At 45.4% G+C, this 17706-nt stretch overlaps 2 protein-coding genes across 3 annotated transcripts; one reads left to right on the top strand and one right to left on the bottom strand.

Moving 5' to 3' along the window:
* Window positions 1–2664: 2664 nt before the first annotated feature.
* TRIM68 (tripartite motif containing 68) lies at window positions 2665–12577 on the top strand. 2 transcript variants are annotated; one of them, XM_082628879.1, is made up of 7 exons: window positions 2665–3050; window positions 5597–6078; window positions 7681–7776; window positions 8627–8887; window positions 9351–9373; window positions 9965–10065; window positions 10258–12577. In XM_082628879.1, the coding sequence occupies exons 2-7, from the start codon at window positions 5653–5655 to the stop codon at window positions 10806–10808; spliced, it is 1458 nt and encodes a 485-aa protein (XP_082485005.1). In that variant the 5' UTR covers window positions 2665–3050; window positions 5597–5652; the 3' UTR covers window positions 10809–12577. The 2 variants fall into 2 exon arrangements, with proteins under 2 accessions (XP_082485005.1, XP_082485004.1); XM_082628878.1 differs by lacking the exon at window positions 2665–3050 and adding an exon at window positions 3059–3172.
* A 3478-nt stretch (window positions 12578–16055) lies between these two features.
* LOC309808528 (olfactory receptor 52I2-like) lies at window positions 16056–17336 on the bottom strand (the record flags this gene model as incomplete). The annotated part of the gene is given in 3 exon segments (XM_082628889.1): window positions 16056–16939; window positions 16942–17010; window positions 17013–17336. Coding segments are annotated over 3 exon segments (996 nt in total). The 5' UTR covers window positions 17056–17336.
* Window positions 17337–17706: the final 370 nt, after the last annotated feature.

Here is a 17706-nt window from a genome sequence, read left to right as displayed (position 1 = left end):
TCTATTCGTTGGCCCAGTGGTACCCTGCACCAATATCACACTTTCATAATTACTATGATAACATGGAGAAATTATTTAAGAATTGTCTTAGCAAATAATCTGACTTGTCTTAGTGTGGGTGTCCCAGAAACAAACTGGAAACATGGATCTGAGTTCAAGTAGCTTATCTGGGAGGTGATCCCAGGATGAAATATTAAGAGTGTTGACAAGTGAGAAATGGAAGGAAAGGAAGTCAATAAAGTGTGTATTATCAAGCAGGTTATCACCATGGCAAGCTGGGACTCCATTCTCTGCCACTCTTCTCCCTTAGCACGGATAGAGCTCATCCCACAGTTAGCCACACAACTTGTTGTCCTGGTCCATCTTGGATTCAGGCAGAGGGCTGGAATCTGTGGTTACCGTCATGGGCTATATCCAAGACAGAGCCTCACCTGGACACAGCTGTCTGCCTTTCACAGCAAACAAAGCACCCTGATGGAGGCCAGGAAGAAGAGCTGCTGTGCTTGTGCACTGGACTGATCTATCTTCAAAAGTGCTCTGTCCAGCTTTCTCCTCGGGAACACAAACCCCCTCCCCCAGGAATACTAAGGTGCCCTTTTGCCAGGGCCCTTGAGAGTCAATCATAGTTATGGACAAATTGCCAAGTTACAAATGAAAAAGATCTCCCCTTTAACTGCTTTAACTTCACAGAAACTCCAGAGAAGTGCAATCGACCCTTGAACAACACAGGTTTGAATTGTGTGGGTCCACTTATATGCAGATGTTTTTCAATAAATATATCAGAAAATGTTTTGGAGATTTGCAACAATTTGAAAAATCTCACAGATGAACCATGTAGCCTGGAAATATTGAAAAAATAAGAAAAAGTTAGGTATGTCATGAATGCATAAATTATATGTAGATACTAGTCTATCCTTACGTAGGCATAAGGTGAGTGATATTTAATATAAAATTAATGTGTTAATTTTCTTACTCTTTTACAACTTTGCTTTCAGAGAATTACATTATCATACAATATACCTGTCTCTCTCATAAATGGAGAAACTGTATATCAGCCTATCATCACATTTAAGTTGTTTTTTAAAAAATGAAAGTGTTTCCAATACTATATTATTAATATAACTGTAATACTGTATGCCATAAACATTTTATAATGATTCATTCATTAGTGTATAGGCTAGGCTACAGTGAAGCAATCATATCAATTATACTAGGCTACCACAAAGCAATCATATTGCTGCTTATTTGTTATCAATGCATGAATTATTATAACTACAAATATTAATTTCTTTTTCACATTATCTTTTCATTTTTTATGTCTAGTGTTAATAATATCTATAACATCTACAGTGTTTTGTATAAGACAATATTGATGTATGTACTGATAGACTGATGATTCATCTTGTAAACAGGATAGACTGATGATTCATCTTGTAAACAGAAGATGTAAAGTTATGATGTTGATATAGTACAGTATAGTAAATGCATTTTCTCTTTCTTATAATTTTCTTACTAACATTTTTTCTCTAGTTTACTTTATTATAAGCATATAATACAAACAAAATATGTATTAATCGACTGTTTTATGTTATTGGTAAGACTTCAGGCCAACTGTAGGCTACTAGCAGTTAAGGTTTGGGGGAGTCAAAAGTTATACGCATATTTTTGACTGTACAGTTGGCCCTTGCAATATTTAAGGGCCCACTGTACAACTAACTTGATTTTGAGTTCCTTAAACAGTCTGTGGCCTATGGTTGTAATTCCAGCACCCAGCACAAAGTGCAAAAGTGAATGCTCAATAAATGTTTCGAGTGGCTTGTTCTGATTAATCCATTTACTACTCTGTTAGGCAGCCATGCCTACAGATCCAGGTGAGACACAGGGTACAACTCAGACCTCAGCTACCTCTTTTCTTCTTTTTTTGTTCAAGGTCCCATTTGTTTCAGGAATTTTCTGGGCCTCACCCTTCAGAATTTCAACCATGGCCTGAGCCCTGACATTGGCATGAAGAGCCAAAGAGTATCAGTCCCAGCAAGAAAATCATTTGGAACTGGGCTTCAGTTGGAGGATTTCCTGGTTATTTTCCGCACAGGAAGGATGTGCCTTTATTTGCTTATTCAGTAAACACTGAAGTATCAGGAATAGGACAAGGTGCAGAGACTACAAAGAAAAACCGAAATCACTGCCTTAAGTAGCACTTTGTGTGTGCACATGTCTGTGTATTTAGGCGAGGGATGAACACCGCTCGTTTAAAATTTTTTTCCAATTTGTATAGCACTTTCAGACGAGGAATTCCACTTCTCCTCCGCCAGTTCCCATCTGCTTCTAACTCTAAAGGGGGTGTGTGGCAATAGTGATGAGAGACTGCCTGCTGAAGTACTGAAGGATAAGAGCTTGCCAAGAAAACCCAGGGTTTTTTATGAGAAACCACCATCTGCAGCCTGGAGCCAGGAGAGGTCGCTCATCTTGCAGGAAAGTCCAGAGTCCACTGCATTATCAGTGCCCAGCCCTACACTAAATTGGGTCTCAGAATCAGACATGGCTGATCTCATAGGCTGCTGAGTTTAACGTGGAAAACAGGCAAAGGAACAGCATTAGGTCCGGGGCTACCACCCGGAAGGAACAAGGTTCGCCCTGAAGAGCCACTAGTCATCCAGAGCGGAAGCGTGAGACGCAAGGGGTTCTTTGAGCCGAGGGCCAGCTAGGCCTCTGCTACTGCATGGCCCGAGCGGCCTCATCCAAGGGCCTCACCCCTTCGACCCGTCCTCGACTGACTCCTGGGCCCTTTTACAGTTTAAAGGGCTCTAGGTGGGGGAAGAGGCCAGAAAAACCGAAAAAGAGAAAATACGCCGTCAGGCCAAGAGGTGAGCGGGGCCCTGTCCCCTCCTCCGATTGGCTAGGGTTGTCCCGTTCCCTGTCTGTGATTGGCTGCTCCCACAAAGATGCCGCCAGCGAGCTCATTGGCTCCGGCCCTGTGGGCGGGGCCTCGGAATCCTGCAGGAGAAGCCAAGGAGCTGGGTGCTGCTGAGGCCTTGGTCTCCGAGCCGGCGGTAAGTGCCGGGCTGGCTGGGCCAGCCGCTTCGGATGTGGCGGACACTCGGCCGTGGGAGCCAAGCGGGCGTCTCCACTTTCGGTTTCAGCCTCGGGGCGCTACTCCCGGCTGAGAAGGGAGGTGGGTAGACAGTTGTGCCTCTTCAGAGGTCCTGCAGGCCGTCAGCCTTACTCTGCCGCCACCCGCCCAGGACCCTCGGGCCCTGCCCGGCGTCCTGTGGCCCGGAGGTTACCCTCCCCCTCTCTCCTCCCGAACCCCGGAGGTCACCGCCTCCTCACTTCCCACTTTGGCCCCTCCTCTCGAGTCTCTTCCCGGCTTCGCCCTCCCCTCCCCCCCCGCAAATGTCTTTCCTAGAAGGCTTCCCACTCTGTCAAATGCACGGTTGAAGCAATTAAATGTTTAATAATTAAAGTTTTGTCAAAGTAATCTGTGTATCATGAAAACAAAACAATAAGGCAATAGGTGCCCGCCCCTAAATCCTTTTTTGCAGAGGCCACCACATTTAACTTTTTCATGTTTAGAGCTTTTTATGACCCTACTAAATCTAAATAATGTGCTTCCATCGCATTTCTTGATTTATCATTTTGATATTTCTTTACCTCACTTCCCTTCACCATCTTCTCAATTTTCAGCAGCTATTTTCAATTCTTTGTTAATCTCTGTAGCTTTAAATCATAGATATCAGCCTCTGTTGTGTTAGCCTTAGGTAGTAGTTCTTGGGGCCCCTCCGTGGTAGATGAGGATATTGACATTTCTTCCACATCCAACCTACTATCAGCTAGACCTTAACATTTACATTTAATACTCATGTATTCAAAAATATTTGAGCACTGTTTCTGGCCTTAGGGATATGGTCGTGAACAAAATAGAGTATGTCAGTATCCTCATGAAACTTCTACTGTGGGAAGTAAGACAATAAACACATATGTGTCAAATGACTTTAAGAGCAGGAATTTGGAGAAGTCATTTCAAGCTGGGAGGACAGCAGGAATCCAAGTGGGTGGAATGAATGGACATGGGGTCTGCGAGAAAATGTGGAAGTTCCTCCTTTTGCTTGACTGGGCTGTTTCAGGGTGAAGAGAGAGCTTCTTGTTGGACTGAGGGCTGGGGAACCAGGATAGGCTCTTCAGTAAGTTAGTGATTTAGTAAAACAAGGTTTTAAGATATTGGTCCTACAGTTTGGTAGTGACAGTGGGAGGAGGAAAAGCAAGAGACAGGGAGGCCAGTGAGAAGGCAGGACCTGCTGATGTCCTGTAACAGACAGTTCTGCAAAATCTACTTACTGCCCCACTTCCTTCAGGAAACCTCACTGGACTACCATTAAACCACAGTGATTTCTCTCTCCTCTTGAATTTTTATTATACCTTGAAGCTGGAGAGGTTAAGTACTTTGCCCAAGATAGAATGGCAGAGCCCAGGACCAAATGAGGGGAGAGTAGAATAATGGTTTCTACTTAGGGTTTTGAAATACATTGAGCCAATCCATGTAAAATGCTCAGAAGAGTGCCTGGCATATAGTGTACTCAAGGAGTGCTCGCTTTTATTATTAATGTATAATATGCTCTCAGCTCCCTAACTTAATTATAAAAGCATTTTGGGTTTAAGAACTGTTTTCTGTGTCTAGCTCATTTATTCCTTCAGCAAATATTTATTCAGCAATAACTGTATGACAGGCACTTTTTAGGTCCTAAGGATACAATGATGACTAAGACCATCAGGGCTTTTCCCTTTATAGACTTACTGGTAACACAAACTTGCACGGTGAACAAATAAACATTGTCAACTGTACCAAGAGCCTGCCATTGGTCATTCAAGTTCTGTGCCCACATATGGCCCTAGCAGAAATCTCAGGTTTCTTGCTGGAGTAGTGAAGTCATCAATATGGGTTTAATTTATCATCAGATGACCTTTGTTTTTATATTCAAAGGGCTGTTTGTCCATATCTGCTTCTAATGTATCACTGAGGAGAGTGTCTTGGCATCTTAGCGGATGTTAGTGCTGGAGAAGTGGGCAGAGGTTTACAGGAGGTGGGGAAAGTTGCTGGTTCTCTTATACCTTACACTTCATTGTGCAACACAAGAAAACAAATTGAGCATATAGGCCATGGGCTTCTGGCATATTACCTTTTCTGCACCTTGACATACATAAATATACATAGAAACATCCTAGAGAGTGAGGAAGGTGGGTATTTCTGGCCTTATTTTGGATAGTGAAACCACACAAAGTTCAAGAGAAACAATGCTGAGAGCATGATGGAGGTGGAGTGAGAATGGGCTGGCGAGCGAACCCAGAGGAGGGTCAGAGATGACCAGGTGAATGGAAACTGAGAATTCCCAGCATCCCAACACTCAGGCATCCCCAGATGTCCCTTCTGTGGCGTGAGAAACGTGACCCAGTGGATTCAGTTGGGAGGCCAGAGCTTATTAAACAGGGTTCATGAAGGATCCAAAAGAGGAAGTTATTTTTTTCAGTCACTACTTATCCCTTTTACCTATCCCTCTTCTGCTCTTCTTTCCCTTATTTGGGTTTCTTTCCTCCTTCTCAGCCTTCAGTGGCTCCGCCTGGTTTTATTCATGTTCTGAGGAGGGTGTGACAGGAGCCATGGATCCCGCAGCATTGGTGGAAGCCGTTGTAGAAGAAGTGGCCTGTCCCATCTGCATGACCTTCCTGAAAGAGCCCGTGAGCATCGACTGTGGCCACAGCTTCTGCCACAACTGTCTCTCTGGACTCTGGGAGGTCCCAGGAGAATCCCAGAACTGGGGTTACTCATGTCCCCTCTGCCGGGCTCCCGTCCAGCCAAGGAACCTGCGGCCTAATTGGCAGCTGGCCAATGTTGTAGAAAAAGTCCGGCGGCTAGGGCTGCATCCAGGAATGGGGCTGAAGGGTGACGTGTGCGAGACCCACGAGGAGCAGCTAAAGATGTTCTGCAAAGAGGATGGCCTGATCGTGTGCGAGGCATGTGGCCGGTCCCCCGAGCACGAGGCCCACAGTGTCGTGCCCATGGAGGATGTCGCCTGGGATTATAAGGTGGGAGATGAAGGCCAGCTCCCCCCAGTCTCTCCCCTGCCCTTCACTTGGCTATCTCTAGATCAAGAACTTGACCGGGGGCCCCAGAGACAAAATGAGAGCTGATTCCTTTGGCTTCTCGCACCCCCAGATCCCGGGGACCTGATACAGTGAGCCGTACCTCTCCTTACGTTTGTGACCTCCTTTGACTTGCTTCTTTCCCACTTCCACACCTCACCCCAGTCCCAGCAGGTTTAATGCCTAACCCAAACTTGCTTTCCTTACTAAGAATTTGAGGGAGACCGTTTTGGTTTAGCTGGGGTTCTGGGTGCCTTGGGTGAGGTGGTCAAGGCTGTACCTATCAGAACGTGCAAACTCTTCCTAGCAATGCCACAGATAATCATTGAACATCAGGTGAGTCACTTTAAACTCCTCATTTTATAGACAAAACAAAGGCTTAGAAATTTGAGATCATGATTATTGGTTTTAGAGCTAGAAGGGACCATGGCTGAGTCATTTAGGATTGAGTGAGATTGTCTAATCTAATGTTGTAGGGTCCCTTCTGACTTAAGTTAGTTAAAGGAAGATCAAAGGCCTTCTTACTCTTCAGCCACTGTTCTTTCTCTTCTCCTTACCTTCTATTTATTGGGGGCGATAGGGGGAGCCATCTCTGACACCCACTGCTCCTTTTTTATAGCTATCCTATCAACTTCTAACTTCTTATATTTTCCTTAGATGTTCATGCTGACATATCTTTATTGGAATCATTATCCCAATGATTCTGTGATCCATTGATCCTGTACTGGTCTTAATTCTCTTTCTTGAAGTTGAGATAAGAAAGTAAAATTGTAAGATGAATCCCCTGAATTAGCTATTTTCCTATGCAAAAAGAATTTCTGAAAAAAGTATTTATTTATTTTGTTTTGCCAGTATTAGAATAGGGAGGCCGTATACCATAGGCATAAGAGTTAAAGAGCTGGGTCAAGTCCCAGCACAACCATTTACTAGCTGAATGACTTTGTGTAGGTCACTCTCTAAGCCTCAGTTTTGTTGGTACATTTTTAATAAAATGGTCAATATTATGAGATTACTTTATGCTTCCCAGCAGTCATCTCTTGCATTAGAGTCTAGGATGGTACTTCTTACCTTTAGGGTGCATATGAACCACACAAGGGTCTTGCTAAAATTCAGGAGGTCTGGGGTGAAGCCGAAGATCCTGCATTGCTAACAAGCTTCCAGGTGACGTTGATGCTGCTGACACACGTGGACCACACTTAGAGTAACAAGGTTTAGGAGGCTGTAGGATAACAAAGCAGATAAGATAAAAAGAGGCATGGATAGGAAAGTCCAAGATAGTTTTCTGGCCAGGTTGGAAATGGACCTTTTCTTCTGCTTTATAGAAACTTAGAGACTGTGGGAGTTGAAATGATTCTCAGATAGAGAGACCTTGGATGTAATCTGGGCAGGAATCTGCTCCCTCTGTGGTGTTCCCTTTTCTCCCAGCATGCATTCTGGCCCACCCCCTGAGGGATGCTTGTTTTCCCATCACCTACCAATGCTAGGAAGCCTGGCTATCCACCCAGGCTGCCCGAGGTGTCCTCATGAGGTTTTTGTCTCTTTCAGTGGAAACTTCATGAGGCTTTGGAACATCTGAGGAAAGAGCAAGAAGAGGCCTGGAAGCTGGAAGTTGGTGAGAGGAAACGAACTGCCAACTGGAAGGCAAGTTGCCCCCTCGGGAAAGGAGTCTGTGTGGTCCCTGTGTTGTCCCGAAGCTGGCCCATGGTACCTTCCTCATCTCTGTGAGGCAGAATGTGGGGTTTGAGGTCAGAGAGCCTGGGGTCCTCATGCCAGCTTTCTCTACCAGGTGTGTGGCCTTCAGCTGGCCTTGGGACCACTGACTTCCAATTTCTTGAATGTGATGTAGAGATAACTTCTGGGCTCTCTTCTTCATATGTGAGAAAGGAAAAGTGCACACCTCACATATGCTTTAGCTCACAGAGGTATGACTTGTATAATGCTTAGCAAAGCATAGTTTCTGTTTCTCTTTCCTCAGCTAAAGCATATTTACTAAAAGTTAAGTTAATAAAATATTGGAAAATCACTTTAGAAATAAACTCAAGGCCCATAACTATCAAACTATCAGAACTTGTGATCGATGGAAGGTAACATTGAATCAGTCTAAAACAGCATATTGAAGTGATACAATACCAGTAAGAAGCAAAATCATCTAACAGTGTAGTTGTTACACTGCCTGGTCATTATTCTGAAAATAGAATATATTATTCTGAAAATGGAAAATAGTCTGGAATATATAGTACAAAGGTAATATCCTGGGCCCTACTGCGGTCAACAAGAGTTAGTAATAGGGACTGAGGAGCATGTACTGGAGCTGTGGGAACAGGAAGTTAGGAAAAATCGTATCCTTTATCTTTGCCTCTACAGTGCCTGGCACACAGTTGGTACCAGAACATTCCAGAGTGTGTGTGTGTGTGCACATACCAACGTCCTCATTCCTGGGTGGCCCTTACACAACCAGTATCTGTGCTGATTTCTGATCTTGGCTCTACAGATACAGGTGGAAACCCGAAAGCAGAGCATCATATGGGAGTTTGAGAAATACCGGCGATTACTAAAGAAAAAACAGCCACCAGGTCGGCGGCTGGAAGTAGAGGCCGCCGCCGCTCTGGCCAGCCTGGAGCAGGAGGAAGGGGAGACCACGCAGAAACTGGGGGTGAGTCACAACGCACTCATCCAGCAGAGCCGGGTCCTGTGGAGGATGATCGCAGAGCTAGAAGAAAGGTCTCAGAGGCCTATCCGCTGGATGCTGCAGGTGAGGAGCAGGCCTTCCTGGGAAGTCTGAGCAAGAGCTGAGGATAGCCTGGGACTGTAGGAGAGGGGGGTACCTAGTCTTCAGTGGGATCTGTCAGCACTCGGCCTAGCAGACATGTATTCCGTATACCCGCTGCTAATGCCGGCTGTTCCCCTACCCCTGGTTGGGTGGATGACCTCGTGGCCTCCTAGATGGACATTGTCTAGGCGGCCCTCACATCATACCTGTCCCTCCCTCTGGCCAGAGAGTTGAGGTGGAGTCCGAAGTTGGCCAGTGCAGCCAGGGCTCAGCCTGCCCTGCCTGCCTCCTGTAGGCTTCTCCCTCACTCCCTCTGCATGCCTTCTCTCCAGCTTTGCTCTCTGCCTTCCCCTTCCTTCGGAGAAACTCCCTCCTACAGCTCTGTGTCTGTCTGGTCCTCCAAGGAATGGGGCATACTCACGTGCTGCATATCTTTTTCTCCTAGGGTATTCAGGAAGTCTTAAACAGGTATGTTTCCATCTCTGGAGCCCCTTGACAGCCCTGTAAGAGAAAGTGGGGCCTGGCCAGCGCCAGAAGTGGGGAAGGAACGTAGACCAAGTACCTACAGGAAAGTGGGTGCTGGTCCGTAATCTTCTCCCCCTTCCATTGTATTGGCTAAGGAAGCTTTCAACATCCTTCTCTTTTCTTCTTTGTGCTTGGCCAAATTCATTTCAAGCATTACCAATAAGAGTTTCAGGTAAAGCTATAAAATGTATGGTTTCAAGTAGATGGCCCAAGGAGGGGAGAAGACTGCAGCTGTCTCCAGTAGCATCGGTGCTCTGAGTCTGCATATGGGCCCTTCTCTGCAGTACACCTCTTCCTCTCCCAATGTCAGATTCACACCTAACCCTTCCATGGCCTAGGTATGTGAATATTCTCTCTGTGCCACAAGCCGTTCAGCTCAGTCAAATAATCATCACATCTCTGCTCCGCCTGGTATTGCTGGGGAGGGGCACCTCGCTGACTCTGTCCCTGGCCAAGCCCCCTTCTCTGTACTAAGGGAAGGCCCATGTGGCAGAGCCAGGACTTCTGGCCCCAAGGCCTACCCCTCTCTACCAGGAGCAAGTCTTGGAGCCTGCAGAGACCAGAACCAGTCTCGCTGGAGCTGAAGACGGACTGCCGTGTGCTGGGGCTCAGAGAGATCCTGAAGACGTATGCAGGTAATGAATGCTCGGCGGGATTGCGATGAGCGGGGGGCGGGACCCCTCCCGGAGGAATGAAATGGCTCAGTGCCCTCTGGATGCCCATCGCCCACCCGTCACTGAGGAAGTCGCTGGCTGTATCTATCACAGAGACCTCGCCCAGGCCCCCTCGCTCTGTGTCAGGGTACCAACCAGGATCTTTTTCCTTAGCGGACGTCCGGCTGGATCCAGACACCGCTTATTCTCGCCTCATCGTGTCTGAGGACAGAAAATGCGTGCGCTATGGAGACACCAAGCAGAAGCTGCCCGACAATCCTGAGAGATTTTACCGCTACAATATCGTCCTGGGCAGTCAGTGCATCTCCTCGGGTCGGCACTACTGGGAGGTGGAGGTGGGAGACAGGTCTGAATGGGGCCTGGGAGTGTGTAAGGAAAATGTAGACCGGAAGGAGGTGGTCTATTTATCCCCCCACTACGGATTCTGGGTGATCAGGCTGAGGAAGGGCGATGAGTACCGGGCAGGCACCGACGAATACCCACTCCTGTCCTTGCCCGTCCCTCCCCGCCGGGTGGGAGTCTTCCTGGATTACGAGGCCCATGATATCTCCTTCTACAACGTGACTGACAGTGGCTCCCACATTTTCACTTTCCCCCACTATCCCTTCCCTGGGCGCCTCCTGCCCTACTTCAGTCCTTGCTACAGCATCGGAGCCAACAACACCGCTCCACTGGCCATCTGCTCCCTGGACGGGGACGACTAAGAGGGCCACCATTTTAGCCAGAGGCCTTGGAATGTCGCCTGGCCCGCAGGGGTCTTGGAGGACCCTGCCCCTGATGAGGGTCCCCTGGAACTGAGCCGAGCCTGGAGCCCAGGGATTCCTCTGCCTGACCCAGTGGTCTGTCACTACTGGGCCAGTCTCCCTCTAAACCACTCATGTTAAAAAGCTGAGGCTCAGCAAAAGGAGCATCGCAGCCCCGTGGGAAGTATGACAAGGCTTTTGGTGAGGATCACAGCGCTTCTAAGGACCAGGATAGTGCTTTCTGCAGGTCACACCCCTCTTCCCCATCCCTGTCAGTGCCATAATCAGTGAGGATGATGAATTAGATCCGATCTTCAGGAAACCCATTGGGTCAGGTTTACCGACAAGCCAGAAGAATACTGTCCATGTCCAGAGCTGGTTGCTGTGCTGATAGCAGCAGGAGGATGCTTCACCTGAGGTGTACTGCCTCTGAGCACCCATATTTCACCCCAGCTCTCTGACCTCCCAGCTAGAGAAATGCATCACCAATTGCCCAGACCGCCCCAGTGGCCGTCCCCTCTCTGAGCACAAGCTGGGCAAGTCACTAATCTCAGACTCTAAGGAGACCTGTGTCCTGGTCCTGCCCTTTTCTCTAAATGTCAGAATCGGAAAACCTATTTTCACTTCATGGATGAAGAGACAAATGGCCTTAGTGCAGCCAGTTATTTCTCACAAAGCTGATGGAAAGAAGAGTGCATAGATTATGAAGTATTTCTCACATTCAAATGAAACCAAACTGACAAACTCACTTCTCAGGTCACATGTCTGCATGTCATTCATTACATTCAGGTCTGAAACACCCCAATGTTTGAAAGATTTTAAGTGTCCTCAATGGGAAAATGGGTATAGTAACTGCATACTCTCCTACCTCGCAGGATTGTTGTGAAGATCTCAGATCCATCCCGTACTTTTGTTCCTTTCTCAGGGACAGGGGAGGCAAGCCATGGATTTTGCCTGTGGTGGCAACCTTCCCATCTCACCTTTTTACAGCATCTTTGCAGCACTGCCTTAGCTTCTTAGGGCCTCTCCTGACAGTCCTGTCCTTTTAGACCAAAAGATACCCATGCCCTGGCCAACTCTGGGCCACAGTAATATATTGAGCGTCTATTATATGTGTTTGTCTTTGGGTTAGAACAGGGACTGTGACATTAGGGTAGAGAATGGAAATAATACAAAGAAATGTAAAACAAATGCACTGAAAGGAAGGCTCACCCACAAGCTCGTTGGGCTAAAGTTTGGATCTTTGTCACCAAGGGAATCTTCATGGTTCTGGCAAATATTCTGCCTTTCTCTTCCCTAAATCTGTGACAGAAGGAATAAAGCAGGAGGGAAGTGTGGGGAGGAAGAATAGGACTAGGCACAAAAAGCCATATATGATAATGAAAGGGAATTAAGACTGTATATCTGGGCTGTTGGCCCTTTAGAGTGATTGTTGTGTGTGACAAAAATAATTCATTACAGGTCTTAAAAGTGTGATGTGGGAATGATTGTGCTGGAAACAAACTGTAAAGCAAGCATATGAGAACTATGGGTTTTGCCTGTTGTGAGGGGCTACAATATATACATTATGTATTGTCACCGTGATGCTGTGTAACACAACCTCTGGTGTAGTTTAAGCTGGAAAGTAGTGACTGTTGAGTTAGGATTGGGCAGCAAAGTAGATACTAGGTTAGGTACAGGCAGAAGCAAAATCATTCCTGTAATAAAGAATAGCAAAAATTGTCTTTCTACCTTAATTGTATTGGTTGTTCACATATGAAGGAGGTGAAACAGGCCAAAGTGGAGAAATAAACTCATTCCTCCCACCATGCTTCCAAGTTGCTCCTTGAGCATTAGCAGCAGAAGAGGAGAACTTGCTCTCACCCGCCTGGAGGGGAATGAACTGGTAAGTCACAGACCTGGTCTTGGCAAAGGGTTGAACAGACCTACATCAGAGGGACCATATATCTGTGTGTGTGTAGGGGGGCGGGGCAGGGGGACTCCCTGGGGAAGTGTGTATAGACTTGAGAAATAGATCTTTAGGAAGTGCTTCCAGCTATGTCCATGGAAACTTAACAGAGAGTCTAGGGACTGAATCAGTGTTGTTCTTTTCTGTGGTTTTATTAGGCCAAGTCTTGGAAGGTTCCTAGAAAAAGAGAATTATTAGGTGATAAATTCATTCAAACCTAGAATGAATTAAGGAGTGGAATGGCATTATTTGTAATGTGCTCTTTGGGTTTTTTTTTTTAATTTGTTTTTGTTTTTACATTTATAAGCTGATTTGGGTGCTGTGATTACTTGTTAAAAGAATTACAAGGTTAAATATATTATGTGTTATCATAAAGTCTGATTTTTAAGACCAGGCAAAAAGATAAAAGGTCTTAAGCGTATGAAAATCCTTTTTTCTAGGGTAGTTGCTTACACTTCCTTTCTAAGAACAAGAACCTTATTTGCTTCACCAATGTAGCCCCAGTCTAGCATTGTGTGTGTATATGTGTGTGTGCCTAAATATTTAAGTGAGGGAACTTTCATTCATATGCCTAGAATCAAAACGAAGATAAGATCTTCTTGCCTCATAGGGGCATGAAAGACTGGATGTTATTTAATTACAGTCCCGTTCAAAAACTGATTTGAGGGCTTCCCTGTTGGTGCAGTGGTTGAGAGTCTGCCTGCCGATGCAGGGGACGTGGGTTCGTGCCCCGGTCCGGGAGGATCCCACATGCCGCAGAGCAGCTAGGCCCGTGAGCCATGGCCGCTGAGCCTGGGCGTCCGGAGCCTGTGCTCCTCAACGGGAGAGGCCACAACAGTGAGAGGCCCGTGTACCGCAAAAAAAAAAAAAAAAAAAAGATTTGATGGCTAATTATGGAAGTGGTCCTGAAGGGGACAAGGCAGGTAGGCATGTGGAGGGCAGAGTGCCTGCACCGCTCCCTGGAATGCCTTGGGTTGTACCTCCAACTTGGTGTGATAATTCACTACAAGGCAGGGGTGAACTTTGCCCATCCTTGTTTGCTGGCAGAGAAACCAAGGGGTGTAATGCCTGAGCCTTGAGGGGAAAGGTTATTCAAAGGGTAAAATGCTTGGCTCCTGCGAAAGGTGGAGACAGCGGGCAAACCTTGGGGTAGCAACTCCCCACAGGAAATCCAATCTCTCTTTTTTTCCAAGCAGGATTGACTGTAATCTCTTAAGAATCCTAACACTGAGAGTCTGCTGTTGCTCCCAGGCTCTAGTTAAATGAGCACACGTTGCTTCACGTGCTAGGGCAGGGGTTGTATCTGAATATATTGGGAGAAGCACAGGTTTTTCTGTTTGGGGCAGCCATGGCAGAGAACCAGTCCATTTTGGGAAATATGAAGTTCAATATTTGAGTACCAACGGTGGGTCTCAGCTAGTTTCAGTGAGTACTGGCGTGAATGAAACACAAAGCTGGCAGGGCAGGCTTCTGATTGAAATGCCAAAAAGAAATTTCTGGTTTGAATGCAGGCTGGACTATCCCTTTGTCACTTTCCATCAGATGCTTTAATGTGTCTAATAACTTGTTGATTAAATGGGCATAGCCAAATCATTGGGTTGCTTGTAGAGAAAGAATAGTGTGACTAAATGGAAATCTTATCAAATATGCTTAACCATCTCACGGTCTTGATTTGGTTTTATGTTATGGGGTTGCAAGGGAAGGAGTTTCTTTTTTCTACTCTTTGGGAACTCAGTGCATCGTTGTCTGATTTCGAGAGGTTGATTCCTACTTCTCTGATATTCAGAAATAGAATACATTCTAGGTAGGTAAATATCAATATTAGCAAAGAGTATGGATGCTAAGTTGTTAAGCATGAGATCCCTCTGGAACAGTTACTACATGAATGCTGATCTACACAGGAATACAGTTTCAGTAGTGCCTAGGGCTACCCTTTAAAATTATGTAATTAGAAATTTACTGGGTATATTTTTAAAGTATATACAGTAATTCAGGTATTGTTTTATGTGCTTTCCATTCATTATTTTATCTTCAATACCCTCTATGAATCAGTGTTGTTTCCTCATCAGTAGAAAGGAGATATTAAGACTCAAATACAATAACTTGCCATCAACACTTACTGGGAAATTATCTTAAGATTTTCAGATATACCAGGGTCAAATATATGTATCTCTTACATATGAAATCTCTTTCTTTTAACATACACTGATTATTCAGTTTAAGACTTTCCGAAAGGGGAAAAATAAAAACAAAAACCAATGAATTATCTGATGACCCGGAAAGAGTGGTGATATTTCAACTTCATTATTATTATTGTTCTCTATTAACCTTTTTATCCCAGAGCATACCTCCTTAGAGATGTCCAAAAGAAGAAAGTCCTGTGTTATGTTTGATCCCTCTATTTTGTATCTTACAGTTAAGTTACATAAGCAGGACTAAGAAGCAAAGAGATAGATGTCAAAACCAAACTCACGTTGCTTTAGCTTCTGTTGCTTAGAAACAAAAAGCTGGTGATTAGTATACTGATTACAACTAGCTTAACAATAGTGGGAATATTAAAAGGCTATAGAGGTATACCTTATAGAACTTAATAACAGGGGTGTACCTAGGTGTTCAAAATTAATTGGAACCAGAGAACCAGAGACTCAGTTTCTTCATCCCATTTTGCTAATCTGTTTCTCTTTCTGTGGAACAGATTTCTCTTTCCAAGTTCGTGTGTTGGAAAATGGCCACCACCAGTGACCCCAAGTTTGTATCTCCTCAGATAAACTGGGATTCATTTTGACTGGAGACAGACTCTGGTCCAGGTGTGAGCACATGACCCAAGTTGAGTGGATTCATCAATGGGCCAGAGGTCAGGGTCACATATATTAACAGTTGCTTCCATATAATAACATAAGGAGATGAACAGTTGTGAGAAAATCAGTCAGGTGTAGGGGTACCTAACAGTTGGTTTCTTCTGCAGAGGAACTGGTAGGATACTAAGTTGGAAATGTAGGTCAGGGAGGGAAAATCCCAAATCTATATTCTCTTCCCAAACTTACCTCTGATTCAGATACTAGTTAATTGAAACCATAAAACGCATTGTCAGAAAATTATTTCATTTATATCCTTGCTAAAAATTGAAAAGTTAGGCAAAGTTACACTTTACAGCTTCATCTTAGAACTTCTGTGGTACCAGGTGAACCAAACCAGCTCCATAGACCTCTCAGCGTCTTTGAACTTGGCTGGAATGCTCAAGGCCTGAACAGACTTTGTGTTCATGAGCCCAGGTTGGAGTGGTTAAAGAGGCAGTGCGTCAGCAAGCTCCGTGTTCGCTCCCTTATTTGTTTGGTTCTCAGGCCATAGATGATGGGGTTTAAGGTTGGTGGGATGATCAGGTACAAGTCAGCTAACAGCACCTGGATGTGCAAAGGCACTATGTCCTTCCCCAGCCAGGCCACATAGATGGATGCCATCCCAGGTAGGTGGTACAGAGCCATAACCCCGACGTGGGAGCCGCACGTACTTAATGCTTTCAACTGAGCATTCTTTGCGGAGAGACCAAATACTGCCTGAAGAATCAAGTTATAGGAGGCAGCAATAAAGGCCACATCAGAACCCACAGTAATGGAGATTCTGTGGGTTTTCACAGTAATGGAGGAACCAATGAAGCTGTAGAGACTACTGGACATGGGGTCGGCATATGCCAACTTGGCCATGGCTATGTGCCCACAGTAGGAATGGAGAACCACATTGGAGCCACAGAAAGGCAGATGACTCACCATCCAGCTCAGTGGTGTCATGAATATGATAGCTCTGATAGTGATGATCACACTCATTCCCAGTATCACTTGAGGTGTGAGAATTCTCTTGTAGTGTAGGGGCTTACAGATGGCCACATAGCAGTCAACAGCCATGGCCAGTAGCAGACCTGTCTCCACAGCTGTGGCTGCATGGACAAAGTACAGCTGAGTGAAACAAGCATTAAAGCTGATGAAGCTGTCTCCTAAGGAGAAAATGCTCACCATCTTGGGCACTACCAAGGAGGCCATAACAATGTCCACAGCAGCCAGAATATACAGGGAACAGTACATGGGCTCTTGTAGAGTGGAATCCATCCAAATTACAGTCACTATGAGGGTGTTTTCTAACAGGGCTATGTATACATGATGCTCAGTGAGATAACCAGCCAAAGATGTGAAGATTGCAAACCTGGAATACCCACCAGGACGAGGTGACAGGGGGTTCCATTGTATGGTTGTAGTGTGGCCCCAGCATCACAGATGAGACTGCTTTCCTGTTAATATATAAAATGATGTAAAAGGATGCAATCCTGTAAGACTTGTTCCCAGCTATGGTGTTAGAAGAGCCTGATGGTATTCTCAACTCAGTGGACCACAGGATTAAGGAACTGACATCTGACAAAGTTTTCCTGCTCCACCTTCCATCCTCCTCAGTACTGTGCCTTACTAACTTCTGTTCATCGTTCAAATATCATGAGTTACGTCCTTCAGGAAGTCTTCTCTGCCTCCTGCCCCATCCCATGCGGAAACTAAATTAGGTACCTTCAGAGCTTTTATGGACTCTCATCCATGCTGACCTCTGAGGGACCTAAATTGACAATTCCAATACTCTACCTGTGACTTTATTGTATTCAATCATATGTGTCTTGTTCATGGCCTTATACCTTATACCAAGTGTGTGCACCCATAGCTGCGGTGCACAAGTCCATTAAAAGAAGATATGTGTACTCATTATAGCAAACAGTTGAATGAATGAATGAGAAAACAGAGGAAAGAGTTATTTTTGTATGTTCAGTTCCTAATATTTAATAATTGTTGAATGAAACTTTGTGAGACTGAACATGTCACATTGTGCATCTTCTCCTTCCTCAATCTCTCACTTCCCTAATATTGCATCTCTCAAGGC

The sequence above is a fragment of the Mesoplodon mirus genome (genome assembly GCF_964341445.2).
Source record: "Mesoplodon mirus genome assembly, chromosome: 7".
Classification (NCBI taxonomy): domain Eukaryota; kingdom Metazoa; phylum Chordata; class Mammalia; order Artiodactyla; family Ziphiidae; genus Mesoplodon; species Mesoplodon mirus.
This window is presented reverse-complemented; position numbering and strand designations above follow the sequence as displayed.